This window comes from Jaculus jaculus, chromosome 10 (assembly GCF_020740685.1).
Source record: "Jaculus jaculus isolate mJacJac1 chromosome 10, mJacJac1.mat.Y.cur, whole genome shotgun sequence".
Classification (NCBI taxonomy): Eukaryota; Metazoa; Chordata; class Mammalia; order Rodentia; family Dipodidae; genus Jaculus; species Jaculus jaculus.
The window spans coordinates 82,016,041-82,039,824 of record NC_059111.1 but is presented as its reverse complement, the minus strand read 5'-3'; the positions used below and the strand labels follow the sequence as shown (position 1 = coordinate 82,039,824).

The 23,784-nt window shown below is 40.4% G+C and overlaps 1 protein-coding gene across 1 annotated transcript; it reads right to left on the bottom strand.

Moving 5' to 3' along the window:
- Nucleotides 1-1,420: 1,420 nt before the first annotated feature.
- On the bottom strand, nt 1,421-12,807 carry Wnt16 (Wnt family member 16). The gene is made up of 4 exons (XM_004658584.2): nt 12,483-12,807; nt 12,045-12,298; nt 9,790-10,076; nt 1,421-2,884 (listed from the first exon to the last, which is right to left on the bottom strand). The coding sequence occupies exons 1-4, from the start codon at nt 12,575-12,577 to the stop codon at nt 2,420-2,422; spliced, it is 1,101 nt and encodes a 366-aa protein (XP_004658641.1). The 5' UTR covers nt 12,578-12,807; the 3' UTR covers nt 1,421-2,419.
- Between the last annotated feature and the right edge of the window lie 10,977 nt (nt 12,808-23,784).

The following is a 23,784-nucleotide window of genomic DNA, read 5'->3' as shown; positions in this document are numbered from 1 at the left end:
TAACAGAATTGGTTGTCAATGGACGATATAGTCTTTTTAAAACAGTACATATTTCAATGCAGACAAAATGGATTTACTTGAACTGGAGAGGTGGCTCAACAGTTAAGAGCTCTTCCTGTGCAAGCATGAGGGCTTGAGGATGTCTGAGAGACTGTTCAAGGTCCATCCCCAGGACCCACATAAACAGCTGGGCATGGTCACATGCAAATGTCACCTTGGTCCTATAGGAGCAGAGATATAAGAATTGCTGGAGCTCGTGGGAACGATGATGCTGGACGCCTGACATTCCCCTCTGACCACCACAGGCTAGTGCACCTTGCCACAGGTGAGTACACTTACACGTGCATACACCATACATGCCACAGAAATACACACCCCATATTATGCCACCCCCACACAAGCAAAAATATGAATTTGCTTTGCAAAAAGGGCACGAGTGTTTTATTTTATCCTTCATGTTAACTCTAGTCTGAATACCAAAGAATGGAAAACTACTCTTGGCTGTGTATGTGTCTTTAGGGACAGGGTCTCGCTCTAGCCAAGGCTGACCTGGCATTCACTCTGTAGCCCAGGTTGGCCTCAAACCCTCCAACCTCAGCCCCCACTACTGCTGGGGCTACAGGCATGCACCGTCATTCCCTGCCGAAAACCACTCTTTTAAATAAGCACTATGTTTGTTCATTTGCTATTTCCAAGTCTCTCATTTAGTAAATAATAACTTTTTTAAACTTTAAAGTTCATGGTTAAATGTTCAGTCTGGATTTTAATACCAGAACTGATATATTTTCCATGACTGTATTTTTCATCAATTATTGCTTGATGTTTGTAAATAAAATTGAATGGAAATGGAATGAGCTCTTGGGAAAATGCTTATCTTGTTAATAAGAAAAAGAATCTTCTTTCTTTGTTCTCTCTGAACTTATAAAGACTATATTTTCTATGTAAGACTAAAATATTAAACAATGCACTAAAACCGAAGCATTGGCATTAAAATACCACTTTAAATACAACACTGTGGCTTTCCACCAGGACCCTTGTGGGAGCTGATGAGTACACGCATGAGTTCAAAAACAAGAGGACCACTCACATTTCACACGAAGCCGTAGCATTGCACACAGTGTAGTAAATGCCCAGCATGGAAAATTCACACATCAATCATAACTCTGATATAGATTCTTTTTCCTAGGCAAGACTTTTACTATATAACTTATTAAAGTAACAATAGGCTAGTGGGAAAAGAATTCAGTTACTCTGGCTACTGAAATAACACAGTCCTCAATAGTTTACAATATATTTTAATCTGTAGCATATAAAACTGTCATTTTTGTCAAGAAATACACATCTGTATAACAAATTGCTCAATTACTTTTTCAATGGTTAAAAAAAAAGAGTTATTTGTAGGAAAAGAAACAAAGGGTATTCTTATTTTTGAGATAATCTTATTACCTTAACTCTTAGGATTTGGCAATAAATGTCTTGTTTTAATGTGTGCCATATAACTTAAATACTATATTTACAAAATATAAGACATTTTAAAGCAAAATATTATACAAAATACTGTCTTTACATATTTAGAGGGTCCTTTATCTTTTTACTTCCACTCTTCTCACCTGTTTTTAGGATCCCACCCCGGCACCTCAGAGCTAAGATTTTAACATTGCATTCTGGTCTATAGTATGAGGATAAATCCAGAAATTGAGGACTGGCATAAACTTTATGAAGGCTTTTATAGATAATTTCTCTTGGATAAAGTCACTTAAAATCTTATTCTTGTTTCATGGTGTACATTTTGATTCTCTTTGGTACTAAACAGCTCTGAAAAGCACTCTAAAAATATTGTATCTGTTATTAAAGTTTCTTTTGGGTTGCTCATCTTGATGTACATGGGGGGAAGCAAGCACCCACACTAAGAATAAATTCACGGCATCTTCTGTCAATGTGCAAATACACTGTGTAATCCATTCTATTAAAATACTGAGAAAACAAATGTGATTCATGTTTACTGGCCCTTGCTCCTATAAGAGATGTCTTTCAAAATGATGACTGTTCATCCTCCATGATTCATTCCCATAGTCAAGGATTTTATCTGGAGTATGGATCATGTCTCAAGGATAAGGGTCCTTTCTTGTCCCTTCTTGGTTAGGGAACAGATTCATTATCACTGGTTGTCATTACATATTACCCAAACCATCCAAAGATGACTGCAAACCTTTCCAACTTTAGGATCCCAAGCAATCTGCATGGTCATTCTGTGTGACAGAATGTCAGTCAGGAAGAAGAAATATCTGGGAGACGGAAGGATCTGGGGACTCCTTTTCCGAGGGTGATCCCCCCAGCCCTGCACAGTGGCAGGTGCTCTCCAGCTTGTGACAGGAATAGGGTGCTGCAGAGCAGTCTCTCTCAAGGCTAGAGAGAGAAGTTACTTACAAGTGTGGACATCGGTCATGCTTTCACACCTCCTGCAGCGGACGTAGCAGCACCAGATAAACTTACACTCGCATCTCTCCACGTGCCTGACCACATGAGTGTTGTAGCCTCGGCCACAGCAAAGGAGGTTGCAGCCATCTGCTCCTCCTGATGTGCGGTTGCACTCTCTGCCTTGTGTCCCTGGAATGCCAAGTTTCTTATCTGGCACACAGTAGTTGGGAGACTTATGAACATAGAGCAAGTCATCATCGTGGATGGGCGTCTTCCTCTGATCTTTTTCTCTTCGGCGCATTTTCCTCTTGGTTTTGTCTGATATCTGGATACTGTTTTCGTATTTATCCTTTAAAAAATGGCCAATCTTGTCAAAAGAAGACATGGTTTTCCAGCATGTTTTTACAGCACAGGAGCCAGAAACTCCATGGCAGCGACAGTCCACAGACATTAACTTGGCGACAGCCTGCAACCAACAGCGATTGTGTTCAAATGTCACTCATGTTTTATTCAACAATGGAAACACAGTTAACTCAGCCACTTAACTCTTTGGGTCTGTTCTCACCTCTATATAAATGATTTTTTGAACATAAAAGATATTTTCTTTAATATTGTTATTATTTCTTCATTCATTTATTTGAGAGAGGGAGAGACAGAGATAGGGAGGGGAGCTGGTCAGGCCAGGGCCTTCGGCCACTTCAAATGAACTCCAAATGTATGCACCACCTTGTGCATCTGGTTTAAATGCATCCTAGGGAATAGAACCCAGGCCCTTTGGCTTTGCAGGCAAACACCTTAACTGCTAAGCCCAAATATAAAAGATCTTTAAAAGTTGCTTAGGGTTCATTTTTTTTTTTCTCCCTTATGTTGTTCAAATGCCCAGAGCCTTCAGAAAGAACCTTTTCAAGTTTTATTTTTAATTAGTAGAAATCCAAGATACTGTAACTACTTATTCGATAGAATCTAAGATACCATCAGGAAATTACTCTTAGTTCTAATATCCCACTCAATTTGGGGTGGAGAAGGATGCTTGTGCGTGGCTGTATGCTCCTAATATTATCCAGTACCTTGTTACTCAAGTACAGTTCATGGACCAGCAGCTCCAGCCTCCTTGGTAAGTCTACTCAGGCCCCAAGCCAGACCTACATGATCAGAAGCTACATTTTCCACAAGATTCCCAGGTAGTTCTTATGCATGTCAAAATCTGAGAAGCAATCATAGAGAAGTTGCCCTCAAATCACATTGTACAACAAACATCTGCAGAACTTTCCAAGTCACTGGTGCTTAGCCCTTGAGATTGGATTGATGTGGCTGGAGTGAGTGAACTGCTCACATAATCTTACTGGTGCCCAGTGATGACACCAGTTGATTCCATTCAGAAAGCCTGGGTTTGGAATAGCTATAAAAGTCAGTTATACTGATAGGGGTATAGGGAGAGGAAAAGTAATTCTATTCTCTGGTCACAGATAGGGTGAGATTAGTCAAAAGGAGAAGGGGCTTTGGAGTATGGTTGCTGCCAGGGAGTTCTTCCCCTTTTCTGGAAAATTAGTTGAACATACATCCCTATCCTTGAGGAATTAGCAGTATCATCTTATTAGAAAAAAAATTAAAAAGATATTAATGTGTGTATAATCCCTATACTTCAGAGGCTGAGGCAGCTGAATTGCTGTGAGTTTGAAGGCAGTCTGGATTATATAGTTTTAGGTCAGCTTGAGCTACAGAGTAAGAACCCGACTTTTAAAAAAAGAAGAAAAAGATGGCAATGTTTACACAATTTTCATTAGTAAGTGTCAGATTCAGTTACTATAGACTAAGAAACAAGATGAGCTCACATACCTGCAGTAGTTCACTGCCGGGTACGTCGTATAGTGTAAATGCTCCTTTCTTAAAGAAGTTGGAGCAAAAGTTAAGATTTGTTTGTTTGTTTTCAATAAGCTTGACAATACAAAAACAATATAGAGATTTCAAGTTTAGGGCTATAACCTCTTGCATTCCAACATCGCTTCCTTCAGTCCCCAGATGATGGCAGAGCAGATTAATAAATTGTTAGGACTAGCTATAGAGTTGATATTTTGTCAGTGTGCTGGGCAAAGTGAAAAATGAATCTATCCTTTCAATGATTTGAAAATTATGGACATAATCTCATGAAAGAAAGGAAAAACTTCAGATTAAATTCTATCTTCAATTCTTATCAAAACTACAAAATGATTAGAGTCTCATATTGCCATTTTACTTCTTAATTCAATATGGGTTAGTCTACAGAATAATTTGTTTCTAACAAGTTAACAAAGTTTTCTGAGCAACCTATCAGCACAGAATATTTAAAACATTTTTTTTTTTTACTTGCAGCCTCAAATGAGGACATATGACACTGATGTGCATAATGTTTGATACTGCTTGGTAGCATTTAAAACAGTCAGCGTAATAGACTTTAAATTCTGTCTCCTCTAGAATATAATAATAGGCTTTTTAGAATTCATAAAACTTAGAAAATACTAACCATATCTATTTCTTAACAGCACAGGAAAAACCCCCTCCCTTATAGATACAGGAACGATTTATAAAGTTTGGAAAGATACAAAATAATTTGATTTAATTTATGATGTTTGCTTTTCACAAAGCCCTCAATTCTTTAGGAAGTCTGCAGGCAAATAAATGTTTAAATTAATGCAATCTGCCACCTTTCTTTAGAACTTAAGCTCCTAGAAGATATGAGGGGAAAAAACAAACCCCATGCTAGGTAATAAAACAATTTGTCCACAAAAGCTCCAAATCCAAGAATATATGTTTATGTTTAAAACTGTGCCAACATTGCTTATAATCATCACTTGTGATTTAAAGCTGCCCTTTCGTCAAAATCATGACTTCATGACTCAAGATACAACTTTTCCTTTCATTAACCAGTTTGGACCTGGGGGCTGTTGAGTTTCAAAGTCTTAAGGACACAGTAGATACTCATCAAATGCTTGCTGAATAATCTATCCTGCTCATGCAAGTAGTTTTAACTCCTTCCTTGTTGCTGACCACATAGGGAGCAAGTAACAAAATTGACTTTCATAAAAAAAGATCACTGCAGGACGTTCAATGGTACAGAAGACCTTGTGCCAGCTGGACTCTCTTGTGACTCCTTCCTCATAAACCTGTCCAAAACAGCGTGAATCCACAAAAGTGACACATTTCTTTATGGATGGAAGGATTAAAAAAGTTCAAATTCAATTTTATCACCTACTGATTTGTATTCAGATTTTGAAGGATTTTCTTACTCTAGAAAAAAAAAAAGCCCTTTTTAAAATAACTGGAGTTTATAATTTTCCAGTGATGATGTTTTAAAGTTTTTATACCATTACCTTTTATCACAAAAGATCCTGATAAAAGTAGGAGAAAACAATGTATTTTGTCTTATATGTGACTTTTGATGTAGAATCTACATGTATAAGTAAACTTCAAAGAAAATATCCAAATAGTTTTTCATGTAATTTGAATGATTTTAACCCAGTAATATTGAAGGATAGCCATCAGAATTAAAATAAAGCAATATAATCACCACTGAGAAAATCTTGTGAAACTCAGTTTAAAGATGGATTCACACACACATACATGTTTGTGTATGCACATGTACATATGCAAAGACAGATTAATTTTACAGAATTTAGTTTTCTACAGCCCATTTTAATAAATTATTGTACTTGATTTAGTTTTGTAAAAAGAAATGCTTTTCACATAATAACAGCTAAAGAACACATAGTTAGTTGTATGTATTTAACAATGTGGTTAAGACATGTGTCTTATGTAAATTGGTGATGTATGATAAAATTTTCCTGTGCATCAAGATAAGTTTAGTAAAACAGAAAACATGCAAGTGAAAAATACAAATGAATTTAAGGAAATCATTTGAATACTAAAAGAAAGAGTGTATTTCTGACTCTGTTCTGCTAGGGTTCTTAATTAACTCTAACTAGTCAGTCTGTACTGCAGTGAGGGCTCCATCATTTTCTGGTTACAGGAAGAGAATAGCAACTGAATGAGTTGTGTGTGGTTAGGTGAAAATTCCTTTCTCTCCTATAGTTGAGTTGTTAAGGTTTATAACGATATTAACAGAGGAATGTTTTGTTAACTATTGCAAACAGATGTGCACATTTTGGCAGAATATTTTAAAACTATGGGAGAGAAATCAAAAGAGTGACATTTAATCTGTTTATTTCCTCATATACATCTTGATTTGATAAATTTTTAATGAAGTAAAATAGGAAAGATGTCTGTAGCAGTGGTACTTAATATGAAAATAGAAAACTGCTTAAAAAGTGGCTTAAGGACTGATTGGTCTCACAATTTTGACTCGGAGGTAATGCAGTGGGTGGAGATTGTTTTCCAGTGCATTACTTTATCCAAACTTTACCAGGAATAGCCAGAAAATTGTTCTGGAACATTTCATAACTAATATTTCATTATGTCAACTATCAGAGGATCTGTTTAAGTTATGAAAACTGTGGCAGAAGATTGGATGTGTGTCTGTTGGGTTCATATTCCTCTGACCCATTCTGCTCAAAAATATATTTGAACCTGCTGAAAAACAAACTACAGTTGTGTTGTCCAACTCCTTATAAATATTTTTAAAACAGGTCAATGAAAATTTGGGATCTGCCCTTCCCACTTTGTTGAGTTCCTAATCATAAAACAAATTATGGGGTAGGGAAACTTAAAAGTTTATGAGGTGGACATGGTAAGAATGGAAATATTTTAAGCACACCAAAAGAAATACCCATAAATATTCCAAGTCACATTATTCCCAGAAGTTCTCCCCCTGGAAGACATCATGTCATTCTCTTAGCCAATCATCATCCAGCAACATTATTCTTGGAGTCATAACTTTAGGAATGGTGTCAGAAACCAAGTGGGAATCAGAGTATTTCAGGTCAGCGGTTAGAGAATCATCTATCCTGCTCACAGTGCTACTAAGCGCCAGTACCCACATTTCTCTGAACGTTTTCCTACATTTTCACTTTGGGATTTTGAAACTAGAAAAATCAACTCAATTGAATGCAGACCTTGAATTTTACTCAGACAAATGTGCCTAACATATTAAAATCCTAATTGCCAATTCTGAAAATTTAGCAAATTGTTCTTCCGTGTTGGAGAAATCTCATTTTAGTTTTTATAAGGTTTTATTTAAAGTGAAAAGAAAAATTACAAAAATATTTTAAATTATAATACCTTGTGAGAGATGACCAACAAAAACACTAATGTAGCTCCCTCAAAATAACCGGGTAAATGTTTTTAAATAATCTAAGATTCCATCTAGAACAATATGGAAAAAAATCAACAGGAAGAACTTTGAAATTTGCACAAAATGTGTATAAATGGATAGGTTAAATTGTTTTCTACCTATACAGAAAAAAATAGAAAAAAAAATTGATATAGTATGAGAATTATTTTGTTTTCATCCATTATTAGTTTAAAATATTAAAATCCCAGAAAACTAAGTAAATATCTCACCATAGTTCTTCAAGCATAAAGTTAAAATTTCAGTGCAGATAGCAGAGTAAAATATATGCTAAATTGTTGTATCAGAATATAATTAACAGGGTAAAATCATTATTAGCAAAGACAGGGACCAATATGATGACCTAATTTGAAAACACATGAAAAGAAATAAAACTGCATGTCTGTCTAGTGTAACTAATAACAACACATTTCACAATGGTTTTCTGGGCTTTGTAGGTTAGGAGGCAACTTTATTCAAAAGAATGAATCATACTTGGAGTGTCCAAGTTTTGGTTTTCCAGTTACATTTTTAAAATCACTACCAAACTGTTTAAGGAATGATTTAACTTATATGATGAAGATAATATTCATTTAAATTGTTTTGCTTTTTAAAATATTGATTTGATATATCTCTATGTTTTTCTAGAGTTTAAGTCTAGAGTTTAAGAAAACATATTCATTTTACTTAGCCTCTTTCATAATCATTTGTTAGAAATAATAAATATTCCTTTATTTGATCATACTTAAACTGAAGCACTATCACATTTTTTTCAATAAAAAACCTTAGGATAGGCACAACTGAACAGCTAGGTAAGATTTTTGTTAGTGAGAAAAGAATAACTTAAAATTTCTAAACTAAAATAATGAAAGCACATATAACTATTTATTGATTTTGTTGCTTTCTATTTTTCTAATTTGAATATTCAAATTGAATTGGACATTTAAGCATGAGCCTGAAGAGTTATGATGATATATTTACCAAGTTTTCTGTTTTGTGTATTTTAAACTAGGGCAGTTAAATAAAGAAAACTGGCTCGAACTTCTAGCTCTTCTGAATGAATACTATTATTCACTTGCCAAAAAATGTAAAACAAATACAACATATATTTTAAATATTCCTTAGAGATGCTGCAACTTGTTTTAATTTACTCCAGAAGAATGTGGCAGATTGCAATGATTGCCCTGGGACCTTTTCAAGTTATTGGAAATTTACAATAATAAGCAATATATACTGATATGTCTGTTGTGAAAAGTTTAATATGAGGTAGAAAATAGATATTCATAAAAAGTTACAACCTTTTAGGAAAGTTCACTATGGATTGCCAACCAATTCAACTATGTTATAGAAACTAAAACTTTATTGTATCTATACCCAGTATTGCCAACTTATAAAACTTAAACTATACATATACTTCCTTTTAAGAAAACAACGTAAAACTCAGAATTCACATATTTATGTATGAATATATCTATGCGGCTATGGCTTCTTTACTTTTTACTTTTACTTTTTTTTCTTTGTCTTTTATGATTTTTTAAAATGAACTGAAATTGCTTTATAACAAGTTATTCTTTCCTGTAAAAAATGTTGCTTTACAAAAATATATTGGTTGTATATGCTCTAAGGAATTTTGCTAGAGAAAACATAGACAAAACTGACAGTATGCTTAGTAGACATAGCCTAGTAATAAGTCGATTTTATAAAAATATAATCAAACTTCCAATTGGGGGCAATCACATCTGATTCAGTCCTACTAGAAAGGTGTAGCATACATCCTATTCTGTCGGTGCCCATAACAACTTAAGGGGATGCAGTTAAAAACACAACAGGAATATGCATGCGTATTAGTTCACCATTGGTCCTTCAGAGGTATCAAGAGCACGCACACTAATACACTCTATTACAAGAATCGATTCTCATCTCAGGTATTGCCTAACCTAAGCAGTGTGGTCAGCACATACTCACGAAGCAATGCACATGCACACACATACGCGTGTATGCCTATACTTCTTACATTACCAGTGTTTATTTCTTACATCCTTCGTACGGGTCACCCAGAAGCATGATTCCAGCGTTATTAACCTATGACACTGTAGTTGTCTCCCACATACCTGCCGTCCAGCTTCGTTGTTGTGCAGGTTCATGGCTTGCAGCGCTCTGCTTTCTTTTGCGGTGGTGTTTCTGATGGGGGAATGCAGGAACTTTCTGCTGAACCACATGCCATACTGGACATCATCAGAGCAGCCCCCCCAGTGCCAGCCTTCACTTGCTGAGCCCCCATTCTGCAAGGTGGTGTCGCAGGAGCACTCTGTCATGTTGCCTGCACTGCACGACCTGGTCACAGAGTGCACCAGGCCCGCTGCCATCACGGCGTAAATAAATGCTGTCTCCTTGGTGCCTAGAAAAGGAAGGAACAACCCCACCATGATTTTATACATGACAGGGCCGTGTCACCTTCTGTTTATCCAAAATGAAACCTACTTACTGTCTTTCCAGAGAGATAACTTTTCAAGTGCTTACAAATTATGAACTAATGAATACAGATTCTGAAAGGAATATTTTCTGTTGTTGTGGCATTTTAAAAACCACTGTTTTCCATGATGCCACCTTAGGAGACTGTCATATAGCATAATAGCATCAAGCGTATTTATATCTTTAAATTCACGCTTATTAGTCAGGCATGGTGGTGCACGCCTTTAATCCCAGCACTCGGGAGGCAGAGGTAGGAGGATCACCATGAGTTTGAAACTATATATGAATTCCAGGTCAGCCTGAGCTAAAGCAAGAGCCAACCTCAAAAAAACAAAAAAATTCATGCTTATTAAAAAAAAATAGTGTGCATCGTAATTATTCATTACTACACACTAAATTCAAAATTCTTTGCATGGCTACTGTAAATACATTGAAAAGCAAACTGATATCTTATCATTTAAAAGTGTGATGAGCTCACCAAGCACAATCTCCAAAAATTGGTGTGATTTTTTTTGTTTGAACAAATAGAACATATTAAGTGCAAATTAAAATTAAGCAATCTAAGACTATTAGTAGATACGTGTTCATTTGCTTCTGTAAGACAAACTTTGTATAAAGAAAGATACTGTAAATATTTTAAAATGACAATGACTATTTATATGAAACAGTTATCATCTTACATACTACAGCTAATTCTCTTTAGCAGCCTTAGAAGTAATGAAAATGAAAACTAAAATTTCTCTCTCAAAATTGTGAGTTTTATGGACAAATATCCCATATTGAAATGGTTGTATTTAGCACTCCTGAAGCGGCTTTTGAGTAAAAAAAATCTTTGAATACTAAGCTTCCATGAAGACAGACATAAAATGAACTAGAAGGAACCCAGCAGGAACTTTTTTTTTTCTTTCCCCATGTTTAGGTTGGAATAGAAAGTTTCACGCAGGTTGTCCAATAAACCTATCCAAGAGCGAATGCTTCGGCACTTCAGGAACTGTCAGGGCCACATGTTTTTCCTCTTTCTTACTTTTTCCTGTCTTGTTTTCCTCTGGGGTCAGGGCTCCCTCAGAAGGATGTGCGGGCTTAGGGGAAGCGAGCTGTGGGGACTGAGTGGGGCAGGGTCAAAGGTGCAGGGAGAACGGAAATGAACATAAAAAACAACAACAAAAAAGACAATGCTTCTTTCAACGCCCTGGGCCTACGCTTCTTGGACTCTGCTAGTACCCAGGAGCTGTCCTAGCACATGCAAGGAGAACTTAGGTTTTACTGCACCTTCCCGCTCCTGGGGTGAGACCAAAAGATAGAAGGAAAAAAAAAAAAAATCAGGAGGGGCCTCTGCAGTCAGCCACACACTGGGTAACTGAGGGACAGTCCCTTTCATGACACCCTTGGGTCACAAACCCGGTGCCCAGGCGTTAGTAGAGCAAGAGCCCCTTGTCAGGGGCTCGGGGCGCAGGAGCGGGTTAAGTCAAAGCAGATGCGCGGCGGCATTCCCGGCTGCAGACCTCATGTTTCTCCAGCTGCTCCTGCAGGTAGGGGGGCTCCACGGGGTCCGCGGGGTCGGCGGCGGCGTGGGGGAGTCAGAGTTTGTCTCCACCTCTGGAGGGGCAGTCGCCTCTCCGACTTCGCTCATTCTGGCCCTAGGGGAGTCCCTCTCCTCCTGCTGGACCGCACCTGCACCCCGGTGTGTGTGTGTGTGTGTGTGTGTGTGTGTGTGTTTGTGTGTGTGTGTGTGTGTGTGTGTGTGTAGGGAGTCTGGGGTCGCTCCAATTTCCCCACGGGAGCTCTGAAGATTTCGAGAGCTAGAACTACTGTTGATTCTATTGAAAAAAAAAAAAATGCCAGAAAAGTTGCCAACTTCTGCGCCCGACCAAAGCCAAGGGTGCAGGGGACTCACCGCTGTTTAGCTCGTAACCAAAGAGGGGGCCAGTGCCCAGCGGGGCGGCGGTGGCCGTGGCCGTGACGGTCATGCAGTTCCATCTCTCGTGTCTGAACTGGCTTCTGCACTCCTGAATGCCCAGCCGGGCGCCCTCGCGGATGCTGGGCAGCAGGTACGGTTTCCTCTTACACAGCTCCTTCTGGCGGCTGTTTAGTGGCAAGTTGGCGCAGCCCAGCTTCTCCGGAACCCCGAAGGAGGCAATGCCCAACCACCTGTAAGACACGGCCACCCTGCTTCCTAAGCCGCTCCCCTGCCCACCTCCTCCTCTTCCTCCCCAGTTCCAGATGCTGTCAGCCATCCTAGGGTCTCCGCCCTCCTTTCTCCCCCTGCCTCAATTGAAACTTCTCTGGCCCGGAGCCACCTAACGCCGTGTGCCTGGGCATTGCCCATACTCACATCCAGTTGCCTTGGGCTCCGCAGGGGAACAGCGAGAGCAGGGCTGCCCACAGCGCGCACAAGCGGGGCAGTGCCAGGAGCGCCGCTCGGCCCATGGCCCCCGCATGGATTCCCCTAGCCCCGGCCACTCCTCTTCTGCCCTCCCTCTACAGAGACCTGCCGGGCTGGAAGTTAGTTCCCTAGCACCCAGTTGCTCCTCCTCGCCCTCTTTCTCCAGGCATACATGAAAAAGGAGGCCAGCAAGGATAGGGGCTTCCAGCAGGCGCCCCCGCGCTCCAGGTGGCAGAAGTAGCTCGGGGCGCTCCTGAGCGGAGTGGATGCGCAGGGGATGCGCGAGCGTCCCTCGCTTTCCAAGGTGAGAAACTTCTGTTCCTGTCTCTGCGCCTCCATCGCCCCCGGCTGCTCTTCGCATCTCCTCCCCCCTGACCGCGCCCGGAGCCTGATTGGCTCAGCCACAGACCAGCATCTCATCATCCTGAAACATCCGGTTCTCATTGGCTGACATCAGGCTTTGCGGGGAGCCAAGGGGGGCCGCGCCTCAACAGCCTGACCAGGCCCTGGGGTGTCATGGCCTTTCCTCCTCACCTTCATTAGAACAGGTCGCCAAGTGATTCAAAAAGGGAAGAGTAATGGAGTGATAGCCCCGCTCCTGTCTTGACGTCCCACAGTGAAACGGGGCTTTGATGAGAGATAATTGAGTTCCACCCTTTCAGAAGCATCTGGATTACGTAGTGGAGTGCCTGGAAAAAACTGCTTCCCTTCTTTCTTTCCTGTTTTTTTTTTTTTTCCTTTTGTTTTGTTTTGTTTTTTCATCTCCCAGGGGAATTATCTTTTTGAGTTAGAGTAGGTACCAAACAAGATAACCTTCTACCTCCCCTGACCTCCAGTTTGGGGTCTCCCAGATGAGGAGACTACACGATTGCGGAAAACGTGCTTGGCTTATTTTCGATAGGCAGTTATTGTCATCAAAAGGGAAGATTTCAGCTTAGCATCGGATCTACCCTAGCTCAGTTGTACTCGGTGATTTCCTTTTTTCCTCGCCTCTCCTCCCGCCCCCACACCCCCACCAGCCGCTGAGATTACTATCCATCCTAGGCACAAAGGAAGGCAGGGAAGTGAATGCGAGCTCTCTGGGAAGCTCTGGAACTGAAGAGGGTTGCTTCCTTACCCTTCTCTTCAGACCCGCATGGACGGCCATGAAGACCATGCACAGTGCTGACCACACGTTGAAAACACCGGTGACATCAAGAAGTATCTCTGTTAGATACCAAGTGTGTTCCTGGTTCTGTGGAGATTGGTAAAGACAAGATCCTTTGCTGCAAGCGTACAAGCTAGCCTGCAGACAAATCTAAAGAAAAATAGGGACTATCGGTCATGTATCTTCTTGGCAAATGGTATTGGCAGTTTATCTTTGGCCTAGGGTACTTTAGAAGCAGGAAATGCTTGGCGGCTGATAACCAGGGTTTGATCTCCCGGAGTGCCTGGAATAGGCTTAGCTGTTGTATCAGGAAGCCCCACCTCACCCACTTAGGCACAACCTGCTCTCTTGAAGGACTTCTGGAATGTTAACTAACGCACCGGGTGGATGTACCATCTCAGTGGGTGTCCTGAATTGGACTCACCTGATGGCTTTATAGCATTTGCTGATTCTAATCCCTCGTATCAGGCCAGGCCAATAAAAACTCACTGAAACTCCAGTCCCATCACATTCACTTCTTTATCCAGCAAACATTTATTGCACGAACACTATGTGCCGGGTCCTAAAGCCGCATTGTAATTTGTAGAGAGTCAAGTTGATGATAGGGTATACTTACTGATCCAGAAATATTTTGGCTAATGGTTAGTGGCCTCTCTGAAAATCAGAGCCTTCATCCAAGCTCACTTTAGTCTTTGAGTTCCTCCACAAGGGGGCCATGGAATATTCATGCTGTCTTCCTGCCATTGGGATCCTGTTTTGAAAGTCATTTATTGAGTGGATTATAGTGATGAGGAACATCCTGAGCAGATACTTGCAAGGCTGCGAACAGGAACTGGAGAGGGTGCACTCTTGGGGCTGAAGGGAAGACATTGAAAACATCAGTTCCTGAAGTTGATCTTGAGGACCAGTTGTGGTAAATGTTTTAAGGAGAATGCTTATTGTTTTCCATCCAAACATACATATTGAGACTCTGTTTTGTGTTAGAAAGTAAGAATACTACCGAATCACATGGATGCTGAGCTAATAGTGTACTTGGCAAAACACACAAGTGACTCAGCAGAGGCAGTACAGTGGAAGCAGTGTGCTATGAACACACAGACGGAGATAATGCAGACCTAGAGGCCAGGGGGAAAAGGCCTCCAAGTGCTGTCTACACTGTGAAAACTTTGGAGGGACCCCAGAGAATACTATTCTGAGAGTCCAATCACTGGGTCAAACATTGTCACATCCAAGACACAATTTCAAGGCCTGGGCCTGCATCTCCTCCATGTGGTCGAGGGCCCTAGGGGTCAATCTGTCCATACATCTGGAGCAAAGTGGACATATTTCCTTTAGTCAACTCAGCTGAGGAAGTTGGAAGACATATGAGTGCCAAGTTTTTGCCAGTCATTCTATGTACCCTCAGCTTCAGATTCTTGTTTCTTCTGTGTCTTTCTTTGTATCTCTGTTCCCTCTGCTTCACTTGCAAAAGTCTACCTCCTCTGACAACTGATGGTAATTTTCTATATAGGGAACATAGAACACTCACTCAAGGTCTCTCTGCTAGTAGGCTTAGAAACAGCGCTCCTATACCGCCCACCACATCGTGTTCCTGCTTCACCTTATTCAAAGCCATCTCCTTTGTTTCTGAACAAATCACAGGTCACTAAGCCTTGGGGTCCAAATCTTCATCTGTGTCCCAAGATTTCTTATGCTTGTGTTCACAGCTATTGTCACTGAATTGACATTACAAACAAAACCCAGAATTGGGAGGCTTTAAAAGCCATGTAAAATGTAGACGCTCTGTTAGAAGAATAAAAGAATTGAAAAAAATCTTTTTGGTTTTTTGAGATAGGGTCTCACTCTAGCCCATGCTGACCTGGAATCCACTATTTTCAGGGTGGCCCGAACTCACAGTGATCCTCCTACCCCTACCTCCTGAGTGCTGGGATTAAAGGTATGTGCCACCACACTCAGCTGAGGATTTACAAATATTTTATGTGACTTGTAGTGGGAATATAAGAACCTTTTCCATAATTTAATAGGTACCCAGTACTACAAGTAGCTCCTCTCCACTTGCTTAAGAATGTCAATGCTCTCTATTAATAATGGAAGAATAAGGAAAGAGATAGGTTAAATCAAAACAGACATGCATCTAGAGATTTCAAATTATGTTATTTATGTTTTGACAGATATAGGAATTAATTTGCTTATTTAATGTTTTTGAACTTATAATGCAGAAGATGAAAAAATACTAACTTGAATAGCATAAAGCAATGCTCAATGTGCTCTAAAATCATTCTAAGTTTCAGGTGTCTAAAACCTGTTCTTTGCAGGAGGACAGTACTGAAGATCCAACTGAAATTTTCACAAATGCTGGACAAGCATTGATCTATGTGGAACCTTCCTTGAATATTTTTAAAACCATGCCATTATTAAAGGAATGATAATGAAGATTATCCCATCTAACAATTTGAGCTTAGCTATCTTAAATTTGATTAAATGCTGTCGATGTAACTTCTTCAAGATGGCACAAGGTACTGAAGTATCTACAGTTTCTTGATTTCAAAGGAAAGCATACACTTGAACATTTTTTCCTATCAGGAAGGAAGGCGAGCTATTCCAGTTAGGATGGGAAGAGCCAGATTTCAAGCACATTCATTTCACTCCAAGGTGCTGTGTTGGGCAGAATTGGTAATAGTGATCATCTCTGAGCAGCTGAGGCAACCAAAGCAGATGAATAGATAGCTGGCAGCAAATCCCACCTCCCTCCCAAAACAGTTGTAGATGACTCGCTGTAGAAACTAAGGGAGACTGTTTCTTCTGGTAGTTTTCTCTCAGTCCCTGGGAAACTCAGTAAAATGTTCTCCCTACACAGATATGCCTTGGACTCTGCCTCTGGCAGCCCATCAGAGAACGAGACTTCTAAGAGCCCTGTTGTAAGAATTTCTGCTGCAGATCACAGAGACTTAGGCACTGGAAACCGATACCAACAGCAGCCCAGCTGGCCTTAGCTCCCATGATAGAACAGAAGACCAGAGGTGACTTTTTGCATAACTGGGTCTCCATCCATTCTATTTTAACTTCCACCTGGATGCTGCGAGAATGGAACAGAGCACTGGCTTGTGATCACTGGCTCTCAGAGGGGGTGGAGAACTATATTCTTGGTGCCCTCTTGTCCTTCAGTGGCCAGAAAAGCCTGTGGAAATGGCAGGCCCAGGACAGGAGGAGGAGCAGAGGGGACACCGCCTGAGGAGGAGCAGGAACTTCAAAGGGATGGTGCCGTGCTTTTAAACTTCCACAACTATCAAAGTAGGGTCTCTGTTTATTTTTCTTGTAATTCAGGGTTGAAGAAGCCTCAAAAGATGCTGATAGAAAATGGTTTATCTATTGATCAATATCTCCTGCCAAGTTGTTTGAAAAAAAAAAAAAGCAAAACCACAATTGAAATCTGGAGCTATATAGCTCAGTGGTAAGATGTTTCCCTAGGATGCACAAGGCCCTAGGTTCAATCCTCAGCAAAATAAAAAGCAAGCAAATAAATCAATGTTTTCAAAGTTCATCATGAAATCTGTGGCTCATCTATTGAAGTATGTGTGGACACTATGGAATCATTCTGGAACAAAGGAACAAAGTCCATGCAAGGAAGAGTGTCACTGTTACCCAGAAGTGGGGATGAGTGAAACTCACAAGACTGAAATGCACAGAGGGTGTGGAAACTTTGCATATTTCTTCCCATCTTTTATTTCTGAATTTTTCAAAATTACCTTGCCAATGGATGAAATGCTATTAGTTTTATAAGTCATCAAGAAAATTGCTTCCAAAATCTGGTATTTACGTTTTTAGAATAATATTGATGGAATGATAAATAGGCCACCTACAATGGATAAAGCAACTTGGTCTTCTTAGAAGGTTTTACTGAGGTAGAACAAACATATTGCAAGGGGCAAAGTCATTTAGAATCAACTGTGTCTATCTTATTCTAACTGTTGGTCTATGTAATTATACTCAATATTGTGAGTCATAAATGTCTTTCAGCCAACAAATGTCAGTCAAAAAATCAGTTAGCATTAATACCACTTTCAGAGTGAGGTTGTTATTGTGCATATTTGTGCCATTGGAACTGTTCTGATTATGGGTGTGGAGCAACTTGAAATGGAATTTGGTAGGTATGGCTGAGTAACTAATGACACTGGTGTTAACTCATGTCTCAATCTTTTATATTTATATGCATATAAGTATTCAAGTATATGTGTATGTGTGGTGTGTATGTATGTGTGTTTGCCTGTGTGTGGGCACACACCTGTGTGTGTGGGGGGGTTAGAGGTTGAATTCAAGTGTCTCAAGTTTTCTCTGAATCATTTACTGAGACAATGTCTTCTGATTGAACCCAGAGCTTATCCCTTAGGCTATGCAATTTGCCCTGGAAATCCACTGTCGCAGCCTCCTGGGTGCTGGGGCTACAGGTGGGCCTCACCCCCACCCAGCATTTCCATGGGTCTTGGGCATTGGAACTCTAGTCCTCATGCTTGCAAGGGAAGTGCTGTATCTGGTGAGTCATTTCTGCTGTTCCTCATGCTTCAATCTTTACATAGAGGTAAGTCACATGTTTCATTCTCCTGACAGAAATCTTTATTTGTTCTTGTACATCAGTTTGAAGACCTCTGGTTTGATGTCTAACATCTTTCATTCAGGATTTATCTATAGCATTCATTCTGCAGCCCAGTTTCTTTTTTACTTTTCCCATAAAATACCTCCATTTTTGTATTGCAATCTCTTGAGAAACATTGCAGCCAAGACTAGAACTTTCCCTTCTCATCTTTCCACTCACCCACATTCACCTACCAAATTTCTAAGACATACAGCTTTAGGAGGCAGACATTTATATTACCCTCTGGTTAATGCCTATATCATTTTATGTCCCTGACTCAATTTTTTTTTCCTTAAACTTTTATAATGGTACACTGTGTTCGGATTTTCCATTACCAATTAGATTAATTTGTCTCCAAGATAAAGGAGACTGGGTAAACCTTTTGCAGTCCCCCTTTGCCTACCACAGGCTGAGTGCAAAGTGGGCATTTAATAACAGTTGTGTAGTTGTGGTTTTAACAAACGAGGAACCTCTCATGGGAATGATGGACTCAGTGAAGCATTTAATTGAGCAGTGTCAGCATTGACTTAATGAACTAATTTGCCACTCTTCAACTGGAAACCAGCTATGTCTTGTACCTACCACATTGCATTAAGATGTGCCGTGTGGCATGCACAAGTTCCACAGGGACCACAGATGGCTGTGGCTGGATGCTTCACAGCTTGGGTCTCTGCTCATGGCAAAATCACTAAATCAACAGATTCTTAAACCTTGCTGGCAAAATTGTAGCCATGCGATGTGCCCCTGCCAGGTAAGTTTGTTGAGTGAGGCCAATAACTCAGATTCTTACCGGAGCTTTTCCCCTAGCAAAAGCTTTTGTTTGAGCGAGCAAGTGCACAGAGCCAGGGGATTTACAAGGGCTCAGAGACAGAACACAACTGCATCCTAGGTGCGAGGTGTGTTCCAGCTGCAGCCCTCTCACCTTCTGTTAATAATTACGGCAAGGGAAGCATCAATACAAACACAGCCAACTCTCGGGTGCTCAAGTTCACAATCTCATGAAGTCTTTTTGGTGCCAGACCAACTTTTGGGATTGTCACATGGCTTAGTGAAGCAGCTTCCAAAATGGGCTGCAAAACCACAGTTTTGATATACTGGGCCAAATGCCAGAACAGAATTGGAGTCCAGCTGACTAAGTAAAAGATTCCAGTTGCTACTTTAGCACCAGTGTATTGTCTGAAATCCCCAGGGCACACTCATGAAACCAGCACCAGACAAATACAGTGGAGCCACTTTTTAATGCTGTTGTGGGGAGGGAACCAATATTTGCCTTATAGGTTAACTGAGTTAAGACCGGCTTCGCTGGAAGGAGTTTCCCTTCAGGAACTGATTTGGCCCTCAGCATATCTTAATATTACAGTAATTGTTGGCAATGCAGGGTGGGGTTTGCTGCAGAAATCTTACCAATCAGGCCCCACCCACTTGCCCTAAGGGTTCTGATGAATAAAGCATGCACTTGGGGAACTAAACTGGTTTGAGCAAACCTCAGCTTTATCAGGACTAAAGCTTCCTAGTGATGCTATACTCTGTAGCAAGAACTTTCTTATTCACACCCTGCGTTGAAAAGAGCAAGACTCAACAGAGCAAAGCTGACTCAGTGTATGTACCTGGGCACAGGTGAAGAGCCTGTAGGTCAAGGGTTAATTATAAAACAAAAATTCTGACCAAATAACATCTCTTGTAATTAAAAGAAACTAGAACGAGGCATCAGGAAGCAGGGAATTTGCTCTACATGTGGACATTAACATCTATGAAGAGGGAAGAGAGAGTCATTTCCTTTGGGGGACCAACTGGGGATGAGAACCAATTAACTGGCCATGTTCTTTCCAAGCTGAGGAGGTGAAAAATAAGATGCAGATTCCTCTATATAGAAGGAAGAAAGGAGAGCACAGTAATTTCAAAGAGCTTTTTATTTCCTTGGGCAGAGAGAAGAGATTACTCAGTTTTGCAATGTGTTTCAGGCCCTCAATATAGCCTGCCAGGCAGGTAAAGAATCTTCACAGAGGGTTGGAGAGTGACTAAGAACAGTTCCTGTACAATCACAAGGACCTGAGACCACCCGAATTTGAATGTCCAGAACCCACACAAATACCCAGGTGTGGCCACACAGGCCTGTAAACACCAGTCCTGCAAAGGAGGCAAGGACCAGGGTATCACCTGGGCTTGTGAAAAACAGCAACTTTCCATATCAGTAAGAGACTCCGGCTCAACATAGGGACAGGCAGAAGAGCCATGGGGCCAGACACCTGGCATTCTGCTCAGGCCGCCACAGGCGAGCTCCTGCGGTAGTTGAGTGCAGCGGGCCCTCCATGGGCATATACACATGCATTTACCACACATGCCACATCACCCCACCCCCCAAGAACCTTCAAAGAAGACAAAGACAGACAGCATCTATGATACCCATATGTGGACTGTCCTCAGAGAAAGGACAAGTCCATGACAGAAGTGGAGGACCCCTGAAGCACTGTCCACTGATGTTCTTATTATCAGCCATTTTCAATGTCATGGGTTAACCAAGAGACACAGAGAGAAGGATTTCACTGAAAATCACAACTGTCCTACATAATATCATCTTCTGCTATTTTAATTGTAGAACCCATTATTTAGCTTTTCTGTTTGTAGTTTGCATATGGGATAGATAATCCATATAAAGTTGGGAAACCAAGTGAAGGAATCCAAAAACATACTCAGCAGATGGTTTACAATAATTATGTTACATTGGGGAAATCAAGTGTTGATGTGTGAGGGTGATCATAAAGATACTAAAGACATACTTAGATTCATTTAATAGTCATAATTTTTGTTGATAGGTTACATACATTTTCAGGCCAGTAAACATAATTACAGCAAATTGTGACTGCACACTGAATTTTTTCCAGGATAATCTAAGGCTATTGATAACACTTGTGATGGAAGCTTATTTTGGGAATTGCTTGCTTTAAGGTGTGTCTTCCTTGGAATTCAGAAATGATCAAATACAAGAGCCGCGAGTCATAAATATATTTCACAGCTGGAGAAAACAGAAGAAGCACGTAGAAAGATGAAACCCATCCTGCCTTGTTTATCTTTCAGGCTTTCTTTTATGCAGTGATCTTCTGCAAGCCACAGTCTCTCTGCAGCTCTTCTATTATTCTGACCAAAGAGATGTCATAGAAAATCAGTTGACATTGGCAAAACAACTTCAATAAAACAATCCTTGGTGAAAATTCTGATGGCTTAGAAAATTGCATACACGGGGCAAACAGTCCTTCAGGTTGCATATGAAAGACAATTTACATTCATTTACGCTTCCCCAGAAGTAACTGCTTTCAATTTCTTCAGCTCATATGCTTTGCATTTTTCATTCACTTTGTTAAACATAATTCTTTTTGTTGTTGTTGTTGTTTGTTTTGATTTTTTGAGGTAGGTCTCACTGTAGCTCAGGCTGACCTGGAATTCACTCTGTAGTCTCAGGGTGGCCTCAAACTCACAACGATCTTCCCACCTCTGCCTCCCACCTTTACCTCTGGAATGCTGGGATTAAAGGGGTGCACCACCATACCCGGCTTTTTAAAACATAATTGTTATACTTGTTACCTTTCAACTTTCAAAAGTTTTAGCCATTATTATCAACTTTCACCAGCACCCTTAATTAAACACAATGCCATCTAAAAAATTATTTATTTGAGTTATTTGAGACAAAAAAAGGATAGGGCCTCTAGCCACTGCAAGTGAACTCCAGATACATGCACAGGCTTACATGGGTTCTGGAGAGTCAAACCTGGATCCTTAGGCTTTGCAGGCAAGCACCTTAACCATTAAGCTATCTCTTCAGCCCAGCTCACACTTGCTTATTATTTTATTTTTAATCATTCTTCTCATCAGTATGAATATTTCAAAATTATGATTGGATCAATATAGAACCTTTACATGATCGTAATACAGAGTTACTCATACTAATGATTATTTTTCTTTTGCTCCTTTGAATTTCCCCTGTTTTCTTATGTAATTGTTTTATAAACATTTTTTTTTTTTTTTTTTTTTTTTTGGTTTTTCGAGGTAGGGTCTCACTCTGGTCCAGGCTGACCTGGAATTAACTCTGTCATCTCAGGGTGGCCTTGAACTCATGGCAATCCTCCTACCTCTGCCTCCCGAGTGCTGGGATTAAAGGCGTGCGCCACCACGCCCGGCTTAAACATATTTTAATTACATATATTTATGGGACAATCTGATCTGTGTCAAATGACTAAGGCTCATTAACATTCATTGTGTCAAAATACTCATTATGTTTATTTATTTGTTTATTATTGGTGCTGAAAACAGTTGAAGTTGACTCCCAGCAATTTTCCAATACATTAATTGTCACTAACTACAAATTTTATATTCTGCCCAGCATATCTCAGAAACCTTATTCCTCCTGTCAAACTGAAATTTCCTAGTCCCTTGTTTTGGTTTAAATCAGATTTACCCTGTGAACACACATGTTCTGAATTCATGGCTCCCAGCTGGAGGCAATTTGGGATGTGGAGTCTTGCTGGAGGAGGAGTGCTGCTGGGGGCAGGTTTGGGGTGTTCTAGGCCCCTCACCTTTGCTCCAGTTCTGCTGCTCATGCTGCTGATTTTCACTTGTTGTGACGTGATGTCCAGCCTCTGCTCTACCACCTTTTCCCTGCCGTCAGGAAGCTTCCCCTCAGGACTGTAAGCCACAATAAAGGATTTCCTACCAGAAGTTGCTTTGGGTCAGGTGTTTTGAAGCATTGATGCAAAGGTAACTCTAACACCCCTCATCTTCCTACCCCCCACACCAGCTTCTGGAATCCCCTCACTTTCTGTGTTCTTATCACAAGTGCAAACTTAATCCTCTCCTCAGATCATTCGGAAGCACTATCAACTTCTTTTGGACACCGTCATTCCCGATGCTCCTTGACTCACTCCAGCCCGGGCTGGCTGCTTCCGTGCCCAGCTGCTAGCCTTTATCTCAGGACTCCTCTTCCCTTGCTTTCATGTAGATACCTCCTTTCCTGAATCTTGGGTGCTTCTCAGCTTTGGTTCACTCTCCCATTGCAGTAGAGCACAGTCTCCTTTATAGTTCTGAGAACGTATAAGGGAGGTAAATTTTTTGAGCATTTGCCATTCACAAAACAGCTTTGTCTTTCTCTATCAGGCTAAGTATTGAATTGTGGGGAGGCAATAATTTACTTTCAGGATTTTTTCCATTGTTACCTGTCCTCAAGTTAGTACTACAATACCTGAATGTATTCTCACTTCAAACCCATTACCTATGATTGGTTTTCTTTTGGAATATTATCTTCCTCTGTGATCTCTGGAACAACTTCATGAAGACGTGACTAGATATACATATATTTCTTCAGTCTTTCTAGACATGCAGTAGTCCATTTCAACAGGAAAATTCACGTTTTCCTTGTGGGAAAATATTTTCAAATTATTTTATTGATTTACTTTCTCCTACCTTAAATTCCTATTTTATAAAAT

Excerpts from the sequence above, each read along its gene's own strand:
- Wnt16 (XM_004658584.2), bottom strand. The coding sequence starts at position 12,577 with ATGGGCCGAGCGGCGCTCCTGGCACTGCCCCGCTTGTGCGCGCTGTGG. Across the intron at positions 12,299-12,482 it reads GGAGCCCAAGGCAACTGGAT|GTGGTTGGGCATTGCCTCCT; the intron begins GTGAGTATGGGC and ends CGTGTCTTACAG. Across the intron at positions 2,885-9,789 it reads ACAACGAAGCTGGACGGCAG|GCTGTCGCCAAGTTAATGTC; the intron begins GTATGTGGGAGA and ends TGTTGGTTGCAG.